We start from the raw sequence: 12,964 nt of genomic DNA on the forward strand, positions 1-12,964 counted from the left end.
TATATGCAGTAAAGTCTACCAATAAATCAAACATATTAGTTAACTGCAACAAAGAAACAATTTGTGATTAGCCACTGACCTATACACCAAAGATATTCCATATTTAAATAAAAACCTTCAGTAAGTATATGACCTACTATCAGATGTGTAAATAGTACCTAAAAATCCTACTTGAGGAAAAGTATAGATAACTTACCGCAAAACTTGTACTCGGTTACAAGTTAAAAGTCACCAATTCAATATGATTTGAGTAAAAGACTTAGAGTATCTGATTTAAACAGTACTTGAGTAGGCTAAAGATGCACTAATCCTTAACACCAAGACACGTTTGTGAAAAGCCAAAAACAGTTGATTAGTGAGATTTTACAATACAACTCAAATTTTACACTTCAACACTGCATTAACCAAGATCAACAAAACAGCCTTTTCAACATGCCAGAATGATGAAAGACAAAGAAGTAAAGCAAACTTTCAAAAAGTGATCTTCAATTAACAAATAAAATTTCAGTATCATGTCACAAAGTAGAAGAACCATTATTATTCAGTGTACCAATAAAATTCAAGTAAATACTTTTAGATAAAGTAAAAACAAGTATTCAGTGCTGAATGTGATTTTGTGCACCTTTTAGTCTCAGAAAGGGGCAATATTTGTATTCAACTTCAACAATATCAACTGCTTCTCAAAGTTGAGATTGAGCTCTTTTTTGGACTGAAAAGGAGGCTAGCGGTGCTAAAAAAAGTCGCTCACATCAGCAGCTGCGGGTTGGGGAGTGTTGAGCCTGAATGACATCTTCAACTGAGGTGGAAAGGTTTTCAGAACATTAATGTCCTTACCAGAACATGCCAGATAGTCATCAAGCAGTGTTTGGGCTTGGTGTGATTGGGATACCTTCAGTGGCTTGAAGCAATCCTCCTTCTCTGATGAGGTGGTATCACTGCTGTGCAAAATGTAATTGGTAACATTGTGTCATTAAAAATGTAATGGAGTACCACGCAGAATTTGCATTTGCTCGGAATAGTACCATTAAGCACCATTAATCTTGAAATGATACCACCTTGTAGAAGTTCAACCAAGTTCAATTTTATTTATGTAGCATGTTCAGCAAGGGACATTGCAAAACATAAAGCAATTAAGATTAAGAACAAAAATTGTATATTCATTACTCCATATAAGTTTATCCACAAGAGCCAGAGATGCCAATGGTGAGGAAAAACTCCCTTAGAAGTATGAAGACGAAACCTTGAGAGAAATCAGACACTTTAATGGAACCCACCTTCTCCGGACTCCAGATATCTGTTCATCGTAGTTCCATCATTATTGAGGTTATTAACTGTACACTGAATATACACTTGAGTGCAAAAGTATTTATAGCAATTAAAGTCCTAAGTGAACTGTTTGTAGTAATTGCAGTTCAAAGCTCCTAATGGATTCTTCAATGCAAAGTAATCTCACGTGTTGTTTTGCTTTCAGCTGTGTAACCATTCTCACAAATGTGGGTGTTTAATTGTTAAGTTTTTCATCAGGGAATCATGATGGATCAAACAGGCTTGAAGAGGAGAAACGAACAAAACCGCTAGTAAGAGCTGGAGTTGTTTTTGTTTTTCTCGAAGTGCAGCTTTCTACACCAAGAACCATTTCATAACGTAACCCCCATTTCCCTTTAATTATTTCGTACAGATCTTTAACCCCCCCCACACACACAAAAAAATATGATTGTGATTATTTACTGTCCTCTGAAAATAATTCAACTTACAGCCATTGTTGCCAAAATAACTGGCAACAAAAGAGAGTACATCCTACGTGAAAATGCATAAACCATGTCCAAAGTGTCAATATTTTGTGTGAGCACCTTTGTTATCTAACACTGCCTTAATCCTCCTGGGCATAGAATCACCAGAGCTGCACAGGTTGTTGCTGGGATCCTCTTCCACTCCTCCATAATGACATTGTGAGTGTACTTACTTTTGTGCGATACTGCATAAAAGTTCAATTAACTTCAAAGTGCGTTGCCCATTTTTTCTAATTTCTTCTAGTCAAATTCACATGGAATTACACCTAGAGTGTCTGGTGTTTTTGGGTAGCTGGCAAATAAATTTGGGTAGCTGTGTTAATAAATGTGTGAAACTGGAACTTTGTGCAACAGCACCACCAATGGCTGCAACAATAAACAAGGCTGGGCCTGATTTCTTTCCAGCCAGGTTTAGATTATCATTATAACTATTACCACATTATCAGATTATCACTCATGTAAGGAGACTTCACAGATTTTCAGTAACATTATGCCATTGAGGAGGTGCATGCAAAATACAGCTGTCTGTGTAATGTAAATATATATTTAAAAAAATATTGATTATTTGCTCATTATCATTGTTCCCAGACTCCAGAAAAAAAGTTTGAACATCAGATGATTGAGCATATCTTGTCTAATCAAAATGCCACAAAGAAATCAGAACCACAATTGTATTTGTTTTGGTTACAACATTTCATTTGGCATGAATCCACGTTGAAAGTATAATGAACATTGTTTTTCATGCCATGTTCGTACAGGAATGGCAAGAATGGTACATGAAGAACAATTTCATGTCAAAAGCCACCCTATTTGATGTAAATGTGGGTCTTGAATGTACGTGCACATTTTTGTGTGACACTCATGAAACATTATACAGACATTATGCAGAGTTTGTATTTCATGCCATACTTTATAGGTTCCATGGACCGATACGTTATGCGCTGTTTTGACTTGTAACTTGTAAAACTGGATTTTGCAGATTATATGATGTTTGCTGCCTCCATTATTGCCAGTGCCGCCTACAGCTTCTCTTTGGGTACATGATGTGGGACTGTACTGTGTAAGAAAGTGTAAGAAACAAATAAACCAATAAAAAAATAATAATAATTTTGCAAGCAAAAATTCATCATGTAGAAAGAACAAAACGTGGGAAAATAATGAACAAATAAATTGAAAATTAAAGAACACAAATAAAAATAGAAATCATTTTTCATGTGATAGTTTTTATGAAAAAAAAGCGTGTGAGGAAATAAAAAATTTGATACAAATATAATAAAATAAAAACAATATATAATATATAGTATTATATAAGGGAAAATAAACATTTGCAAGTAAAAACAAAATCACGTGAAAAAAATATAAGCACGTGAGAAAGTATTTGCCAAAAAAACCCCTACAAAAAATACATAAAAAAATAAAAAAAAAAACATTTTATGGGAAGTAAAAATTAATCACGTGAAGAGAAAGTAAGAAAGTGAAAAAGCTGATAAAGAAAACCATTTGTTTTTTTTTACGTTTTTTTTGTAAAAGATTAAGTATAGTAGTAAAAAAGAAAGCAAACCCTGTACACGTGAGATTGATGGTGGGGGGGGGGTCGCGTGCGTGAATCCTGCGCGGGTACGCGCGCGCGCGCTCGGGTCGGTGCGGATCGCGGCGCGCGGCTCCAATCTCTTCCCCACGCTCGGCGCCGAGTGACGTCACCAGGGCAGCCTCGGCGCTGAGCTCTCACCGCTTTCGTACGGCAACTCACACACACACACACACACACGGTCCGGGGAGGAGGAATAAAAAAATACAAATAAAATAAAATGCTGCTCTCTGCACCGCCGAGGACCGGAAGCAGCCCGTATAACGGCTACACTCACCGGACCGGCAAGAAGGTAACCGCTGTAACGGGACGCGCGCGTGAACGCTCGTGGGGATTTTTCCTCTTGAATTTGCGCCGCCGCGAGCTGCAGTGTCCTTGAAAGTGGAGCGTATGGTAAAGGGGTGTGTAGTGTGTGTATGTAGTCTGTGTATAGTGTGTGTGTGTGTGTGTGTGTGTGTGTGTGTGTGTAGGACGGGGAAAGGGGGTGAACCTGAGTCTTTCCCCGTACCGGATAGCGTAAAGCGTTAGTGTAGTGTAGCGGGACAGGGACAGGCGCCGTGGACGCGCATTCACGCGGGCCGGTTTCACGGGAAGACGTGCGAAGCGCGTGACCCCCGCGCGTGCGATTTGTGTGCGTTTCCCAAGAGAAATTACATATGTGTGTGTGTGTGTGTGTGTGGGGTGGGTGGGTAGATATGTATGTGTGGGGGCAATTACTAAATAAGTTCAACCAAGTTTAAGCAATTTGCCCCACCCATAAATACCCTGATGATGCAAATATGGCTTCTGATAATCAGTGGTGTAAGGGGAAGGTTTTGTTTTAGGGTGGGGGGTAAAAAAAAGTCATATATGTCCCTCTTATGAGCCTAAAGAATGTGTCTAAAGTGGTTTATCTTCCTTGCTAGGTATAGAACACCTGGAAAGGGGGCAAATTATTTCCATGTACACTACACACACCTTTCTAGGTAAAAACCTACTATTGATGGTATCAACAAGGAAATGTATTGACGAAAGACTTCTGGAATTTTGTATACATTTAAAAACAAAAATAAATACGAAGTGTTGCCTAGTACATTTCCAGATGTTCAGGACGAACCCCCGAGCAACTGTTCTGGCACTCGGATACACGAGAATCAGGCTGCTGCATGATCAGCACAGTGCCGAATGCCCTGGCAAGGTCATCATCTTCCCAGGCTAAGGACAGCCAAACAACACAGGCTTAGTCCCCAAATCCAGACTTGCGGATTACCAGGTTGGACCGAAAGCATAAAGCGGACAGGCTCATCGGTTTTGCCGGTTTTACATCCAACGCTTTTTTGTGTGCTTGCCTAGAACTGAAGAAAACTTGACTTTGCAGACAGCACCGGAGCTTTCGGGTTTCGGCTGTGACGATACGGAAAGAAGATTCAGAAGGACGGAGCATCCCATGAATAAATACGCTGCATCCTTGTTGCTACCTGATATTGCAGATGCTGGATTGGGTTTGAGTACATCAGCTGTAGCTTTAAGACCGTCATTGTGAACTCATCATCATAAACACGGCTTCCATGCAACCATAACGTTGAGATACGGTGCTATGTCTGCGCAACGGTGACAGCGTCTGCACTCAAATCATCAAAAAAGAAAATGTGTCTATAGGATACTTCAGTAATAAGTGGGATTTAGGATCCATCTTAGGAGCCATTTCTGTTATTTTGCTACGAGAAAGCTGTACATAGCCATCGCTTGACTGAATAATACAACCGACTCGTTATCCTAGGCGTTAATGATGTCTTCTCCAGGTTCTTCACGAAGACGGCCTGAACTAAACCGAACGCCAAATAAGTCAGAACTGTCTTTTTGGGGGATATTGTTGTTCCAGACATGGAAAACTCACAGAGGAGACAAAGAGTACACTCCCCATGCAGAGCTGGTAGAAAGCAGCAGTGCGAGTGTGTATAGAGTTGAGTTTTGAAACGAAGCTCGGAGAGCATTTTGGCTCTTTCGCACACACTTGGCAGGGATGCAGATCGCTCAGATTAATGACTTGGAATTCCTGGAATTCCCAGCTTGAGCAACGCGCACACATCTGGAGGTGTCGGCAGCCGCAAAGTCGAAGCTTTGCTTTTTTTTTTTTTCCCCCGGCAGATAGCAGGAAATTTGACAGCTTCATACGTGAAGAAGACGCAGGGAGGAGAAAGGTGTCGAGAAATGGAAGTACAGTGGAAACCCCTCATCTGTAGGTTTTAATGAGAAAATGCAGGAGCAGGAGGAGACGGTCAAGGTTTTTATGGTTTTAATGAAATCAGCATCTCTGTATTTCATTCAACGGACTGAAGCGATTTTGGAAATTTGGATCAGTTTGGAAATGCGCTTGATTTTGGCTAAACTCGAATCCAGGGCATAGTTCTGCAAAATTTTAAGGGTACTTTTTTTTTACCCTTGCCTCAACACACAAGAGCTCACTCTATAAGTGTGTTTGGATATCCTTTGCTGTCTTGGTGCATGTCTACATCTTTGTATGGTGATGTAAATGGTTTATAGTAAAACAACATTAGTTCCACCTCGTAGACACGTAGCACATACAGGCTACATCCACATTAATCCCAGAAACACTTTACGTCTAAAATTTGCTAAACATCCACCCTATTGTATTCATAGTCGTTGCCCAAAAGTTGCTAATCCACACGGCTGAAAACGTTTACGCCCCTGTACCGCGCATGACTAAAACATAAGACCCTTCGACCCTTTGATCACTTCCGCCCCCCGTTTATTTACTTTCCGACTCTTTAAAACTTTACGGCTATGTCGAGGAAAGACCCGGTCACATGACTAAAAATGCATCATAGTTTTTAAAAGCTGTGACGTGAAAACGGCGTTTTCAAATCGATCCACTTTGGAGAGTGTTTTCAAAAAAGTTTCCGTTGACCAAAAAAAAAACTGTGAGAAAAAAAAACTGAGAGAAAAATACGTAAAAAAAAATACAAATGGAGTGGACATGGCCAAAGTTTTCAAGAAAATACATTTACACACTATTACCTTCAAAATAGTGCCCTTGCACAGCAATACAGTTCTCCCAGCATTCCTGCCACTTCTGTTATATGTCCTGGAAGTCTGAAGTGTGTCAACACCTTCTGCGATTCATGCTGGATCTCCACAATGGTGTCAAAACGGCGACCTTCAGGAAGAGGGCGCAGTCTGCAGGAGCCAAATCTGGCGAGTAGGGTGGGAGCGGAAGTGAGATCATGTTGCTACCGGAGAGAAACTCGCTCTATGACAGGACGTTCTAACTTGGTGTCCATGATGAAATCGCAGACGTGGTAACGCATGCGGTCAGAATAGCACCAGCTGCACAGCTCCCAATGTACACAGGTCTTTTGACACACTGACTTATGAAGGTCGGCGCTCCCTGTGACTGTGCGTGCAGCCTTGTGCTGCCATCTGCTGGCGTGTTGAAACTAGTCTCGAACCATTTTGATACCACGTCGTATCTCTAATGCTGTTCACTGACACAACTTTCACCCAAGTAGCGCAAATGCCAGGAGCCGCATCCAAGTTCTTAGAACTGGTGCATGTGTTAATAGAGTATGTGTGATTCCAACGGTTGGAAAAAATCAGTTGCTGAAGGCAGTTGTCAGGGTAGACAGCAACCATTTATTTCAAAATCATCTCCATTCTTCAGTCAAAGCCAGTCGAATGAACATCTCTATGTCTAATGATGAGGAATTCGAACTAAAGCTAATGTCTCTGTTATGTTAAAGGGGTATTAAGTTGCACGCTTTGCATCCACTCATCCCCCTCGAGAAAAGCATCACTGCAAATCAATACTAAATTCTTTTCGATTGACCACGTTTATCCTACAATAATGGGAGCGGCCTCTTCCAGGATGGCCCCGCCCCCCTTTAAAGACGGGACACAAAAGCTCAACGAATAGATTAATGATGAAATAAATGTAAAGCATTAACTATACGCTTCATCATCACCCAGTCGAACACGCAGAGGAGAATTCGGGTTGACGGAATGTTATGCTATCGGGGGGAAAAAGAATTCATCCCCCCTGTACGATTCTAGATTACACTGATAATTCAGTACTTAGTTGTTTCTTCCTCCAATGAAAGCGTAATGTATACATTCAAATTGCCCCGGCGTACATGGTTTTATTAAAGATGGGAGCACACGATTTGCTTGCAACTTTTTGCATACCAGTTAAATCATTCTTCTCTTCCAACCAAAGAATGTACCTGGTGTTCCTGGCACTTTAGATCCCCCCCCAGCAGATATGTTATTGTCTGTACTCTCAGACTAGACTCTCATTATCAGGCAACATATCTCTGGAAGCGATGATAGAGCCCTCACGTGTGCATGGCGCAGTGAAGGAGAGTCTCGATGATTGAATTAGGCAGAGACCGAGATGTACCGGCATGTGCTTCGCTCATATCGATTTGTCTGTGGCCGGGTGTGTTTGCTCTGCAGCTTGTCACAGCGAGCGAAGCTTCGCTCAATAGAAGCGAGAAGGATCGGATCAGCAGGAACTCAGATGCACGGAATGCGAAAACGCAAGGTGTAAATCTCAGGTTTAGCATTAGACGGTGACAAACGTGAAAGAATTGCCTGGGCTAAAGATACCTTTGTTAACTGGATCACTTCCTGAATGCTTTTGAAAAGAAAAACCAAACAAAACATCCAAACATTCTTATACGTTGCTCATTCATTGTTCAGCTGATGGCTTTAGGCGGGAGTCGAGTTGCATCTCACCTTGAGCAGGACGAATGGGCTTGGCAGAGGGGGCTGCTTTTCCGTCATCAGCTTTTCTCACGCCGCAGCGAAGCAGGCGGAGTGGAGCAGCCTTAACGAGACAGTGACTTCTCACTGCCCCCCAGCACATGAGAGAGATTAGTGCCGGACGCTAACAAGCTCAGCCACCAATTAGACAAGCCTCAATGGCCAAGCCTGACCCCGAAGAGGAGCGGAATGGGGCGGCGAGCACCCGATCATCCTGCATGGATGTCAGAAAACGTTCCCTTATTGGGAGCAAGGCCTCTTGAAAATAGAGGGGAATCAAAAAGGCTTTCAAAATCCTTTTAAACATGATCCCAGCCAATTCCAAAGAGGAGGCTGAGAAATGTTAGATAGAGGTAATGTGAGTGCAGATAAATGTTATTCTTGGGTGGGAGATGGCGGCTGTGGATATTTCAGCATACTTTCAGAGATCACATAAGTAGAGGTACATATCTGGTCCAGGGGAAGTAGGTGTCTGGTACATGGAAAATGGAAAAGCCATTTTAATGAAATGCGGTTCTACCTAGCACACCCAAGAGGATGTGGGTGGGGTGCTCAAAGTAAAGCCGATGACATTTAGCATTCGAATGATTACTCGAAGTAAAAACCGTATTATTTAGAGTTCCGAGGTCCTTTTATGCTCTAGTGTTAGCAAAGCATCCATTTCTAATAATGAAATAGCTTTCATCCTCTTGATAATTTGATGAGGATGATTCCCGCCTCGGCACCTGCGAAAAGTCCGGAATGATTAGAAAGAGTATATCAAACACTTTTGCATCCCAGATGTGTCCATGGCCTGGCTTAACCTTTAGAACAGGTATTCCCTGGAAGCCACCCTTCCCAAATTTCAAACATCCAGGAGTGTTCCCAGAGCCCGCGTTAAACCGGTCCATTGTTCCCTGTCCATGGTCTGATTTCACAGGCCTTTCTAATGAAATCTTTCATCCATGCCTGCCCGTGTGACTGATGAGGAGTTAATTGAAAAAGTAAGCAGAGCCTTCACGAGGGGGGGAGTCCGTTTTCCAGCACTACACACAAGCTCAATCTGTAGTGCTTTGATTATGAAAAGTCTAAGCGATTCCTGCACCTACACAAAGGACTAAAACAAAACCACTTATCTTCGTTTTGCTTTTTTTTTTAAGGTAAGTGTTTTTTGGCACACGAAAGGCAGTATAAAATTTTTTTCTGGAAGTCTTGCGAAATCATACACGTGGGATTTATTCGTTCGTTCGTCCTCGCGAAGTATTTTATCCTTCTTCAGGGTCACTATAATTCTGGAACCTACCCCAGTGGGCACGAGGCTGCATCATACCCTGGACCGGATGGGTTTCATATTTAAGCACTTATTTACACCTAGGAATCATTTAGGAAGGAAACCGACATGCAGAGAAAGTCCACACAGACAATAACCTGAGGTCCCAATCAAACCAAGAATTCTGGAACATACAAGGGGTGTTCAAGTCAAACCGGGAATTTTGAGTTTCTAAGAATAAAAGAACACATTTCAAGGAGTGGAAACTTTATGTTTCGACATACTCCCCTGCCAGATTTATACACTTATCTTGGCGTTAAACTAATACCTGGAAAGATTCGTCCTAGGACTGCCTACTTCGCTTCGTCATCAGGGAACCACCACCACCAGTGACGGACGGATGACCATCTTTGAAACGTTTACACCATTTAAATGCCTTACTGTGCTTAGCGTCTCATCACCGTACTGTGCCTGAAGTCTTCTGAAGTTCTTCACAGGTTTCTTCTGTCTGCCACCTTGATTAACAATCTCCGGAGTGACTCGCGTCATGTGCACCACCTATCAGTAACAGGACACATTAGCCACACCGGCATCCATTTTTATGCCAGTAAAAAAATAAAAGTCCCGGTTTTACTTTTTACTTTTTACAATCCTTAACATTATCTCTTACCAATTTTTTTTTCTTTTTAAGGTTTTTAAATATAAAAAAAAAAGACTGGTTTCATGTAAGTAGCTCAGTCATATAATATCTCATTGGTGGAACAAGCCTCAGCTTCTTTTCTTTTTTTTTTTTAGCAGGCATATATGTCCTCCACCCAACAAATGGCACCTCCCAGTCCCAACCCTACAACCAGCAGCAATGGAAGCAGCAGTGGAGGGGACCAGCTGAGCAAAACCAACCTCTATATTCGTGGCCTCCACCCAGGGACCACAGACCAAGACCTGGTTAAACTCTGTCAGCCGTGAGTGTCACCTGTAACATGCACTTCTTTGAACTTTCAATGAATTACTAGTACATATGAACATGTCCATTCCAATGAACATATAATGTGTTCTCAACAGTCATACAGGCAACGAGTAGCTAATGCGCTGATTTTACTCTTTCTTACGTGACAGGAAAGAATTTCTGGGTTTAAATCTGGATAAAAATACAGATATGAACACTTGGAGCGCTCAACAAATACAGATAGGGCAAATAAAACGATTTTGAAAATGAACAATTTCAAGGTTGAAAAAAATCGGCAAATCGATTTCCATTGTTGCTGCTAGAAAATGTAATTTGACGTAGCAGATTTTTGATAGGATTGAAAGGAATTCAGCTCAGACTGCATGGAGAGAGACATTTACACAGCTTCAGAATACGATTCCAAAATGTCCTGAGTTCAACATGCAAGTGGAAAAAACCTGCACCATTGACAACTTGAGCCAAAGCGTTAATGAAGTGATCCCTTGCAGGTATGCAGCATCTTGATTTCAGTAGTCTTTACATTTGGGCATGTGTGCACTATGGATTATTTGTATAATTTCTCCTCTCTTTTATTTTCGCTATGTTGAACTCGGGGGAAAAAACGTGTCCCTTATCTTTAGCTTCGATGACCCTGCTGTGGAATGAAACCCTTGCAGCAAGCTGTAACTTGTGGTAAAGTCAACAGGGGTTTGGGTTTCAAACAAAGCACTTTCTAGTTGGCAGCACTAAGCCTTTCCAACAAGTAGGCATGATTGCGCCTCCCCTGAAACCTTCCCTCTCCTTCCCTTCCTCCCTTTCCCTAAGCCTCACTTCCTTTTACGGCAAGAAAACGAAGGAGGGGTCTCGTCGCTCCTCCAGCCAAGGAGCTCTGAAGAATTTCACTTTATCTCCGATGTTTTTATACTACATCCCTTCTTCTTCTCTGGCAAAAAAAATAAAAAAAACGAACAGAAATGGTTCAGGACCTCGTGCATAAATGAGCATGCTCCATTAGAAACACATGGCATTGAGAATGTCCATTAGTGAGGATTTTTTCAATCAAGTTCAGAATTCTTTCTTTCATTTTGTGCGTAGGCCTTTTTTTTTTTTAATGGAGATGCACCATGGGAAACCGTAAGGTCAAAAGTTAAAATGGTAATTTTTGGTACAGATTAAGAGATGAAGGAAAGCAGAAAGGAAAAGCAGAGAGAGGTAGAGAGAGAGGAAGAGAGGCCCTCTCACTTGACTGTAGCAGTCTGGATGAAACCTTGTTGATGTGGCCGCCCAGCCCAACAGGAAACTGCAAGCCCAAGGGGAAAGAGAAAGACAAACAAGGGCAACAACTGGGAGGGAGAAAGAAGGGAAACAGAGAGCAGGAGAAAGGAGCATAGGAGAATGAGCGAGTGTGGCAGGAAAAGAAAGAGAGAGGTGAGAGAAGGGGACTGTAGGCTGGAGTGAAAGGAGAGTAAGAGATGTATGTGTCAGGTGTTCCTGAGGCTAATGGTGGCAGCTGGTAAAAGGGACGTTTGCAAGGGTAATTACTTGTTTTTTAAAAAGCTGAGCTGTGCTTAATATCATATTCGTATTCCTTGTAAAAGTAACGTTGAGACAAAAATCCGTATGCGTAATCCAGAGATTTCATCAAAACCCCCCGAAAAGGCCGACCTTGCATTATTCCTTAGGTTTAAAACTGTGTGAAGTAAGTGATCTTATTATAATGTTATACATGTTGAGATGAACCCAAATCCGATCTACACGTTTACCTACGATTAAAGAAATATTTAGTTTCTGCTTAAATCATCAAGCAACACAATGTGGGGTCATGCAAAAATATAAAAAGCTTGGAATAAACGGAAGGTTTGATTGCATCGTCTGTTATTAAAGATCTAATAAGATGTCATAATAACGTTCCATAGTTTTGTTGTCAGCTATTTTGAGTTTAGCTGATTTTTTTTTTCTCGAGATTCACAATGATTAATGTTGCGTACATTCGTTTTTTGAATCGCAATTGATAAACAAAATAAGAATTACAATGGCTTAATATTGAAAGTTTAATCACACAAAGTGTAGTGTTAAACATCTTACAATACCATAAATGATCAGTGCCCTGATGGGTATAATATTTCCAAACTAACATTCTAATATAGAAGTTCATCATTGGTGGTCTTTTCTTCATTGGCGGAAATGTTCACTCTGGAGCCATTTGCACTGATGATAACTAATATGACACAAATTAGAGCAGTGGTCCCCAACTTTTTTTGTGCCATGGACCGGTTTGGCATTTTCTAAATATAATAATAAACGTGAATCCACTGTGTTGTTTTTTGTTCATTTTGCTAGCTGGGGGGTTTCAGTTTAGCGGTAATGTATTATGTGGTAGATAGCGGATGGAGGTAAGACATGTGACCGAGGCAAGCATTTTGTTGTGCATCAAGAGTGAGTCACAGATGACAGATGTGATGGAGAGAATTCGTTAATGTTTCAAAATAAAACATTGTTCAGAATCAGATAATAAATAAAACGGAAATAATGTAAGTTAGTTATTCTTTCTGTGCGGCCCGGTACCAATTGAGGACCACATTGAGTTGGGGACCACTGAACTTAAGCAACACATTTTAAGAGTTCGCACA

The 12,964-nt window shown here is 41.2% G+C and overlaps 1 protein-coding gene and 1 long non-coding RNA gene across 4 annotated transcripts in view; one reads left to right on the plus strand and one right to left on the minus strand.

The window, feature by feature from the left end:
* Positions 1 to 2,464: 2,464 nt before the first annotated feature.
* LOC124398835 lies at positions 2,465 to 3,484 on the minus strand. The gene is made up of 2 exons (XR_006928132.1): positions 3,352 to 3,484; positions 2,465 to 2,846 (listed from the first exon to the last, which is right to left on the minus strand). It is a non-coding gene; the product is annotated as an uncharacterized LOC124398835 (long non-coding RNA).
* Positions 3,458 to 12,964, plus strand: part of rbms2b (RNA binding motif, single stranded interacting protein 2b) — a 28,287-nt gene continuing 18,780 nt past the window's right edge. For 2 of the 3 annotated variants that reach the window (XM_046869241.1, XM_046869242.1), the window contains exons 1-2: positions 3,458 to 3,670; positions 10,184 to 10,350. In XM_046869241.1, coding sequence (XP_046725197.1) covers positions 3,599 to 3,670; positions 10,184 to 10,350 — 239 coding nt within the window. In that variant the 5' untranslated portion in view covers positions 3,458 to 3,598. The remainder of the gene's footprint in view (positions 3,671 to 10,183; positions 10,351 to 12,964) is intronic. The other variant, XM_046869243.1, reaches the window with a different exon arrangement.

Source organism: Silurus meridionalis, chromosome 16 (genome assembly GCF_014805685.1).
Source record: "Silurus meridionalis isolate SWU-2019-XX chromosome 16, ASM1480568v1, whole genome shotgun sequence".
Classification (NCBI taxonomy): Eukaryota; Metazoa; Chordata; class Actinopteri; order Siluriformes; family Siluridae; genus Silurus; species Silurus meridionalis.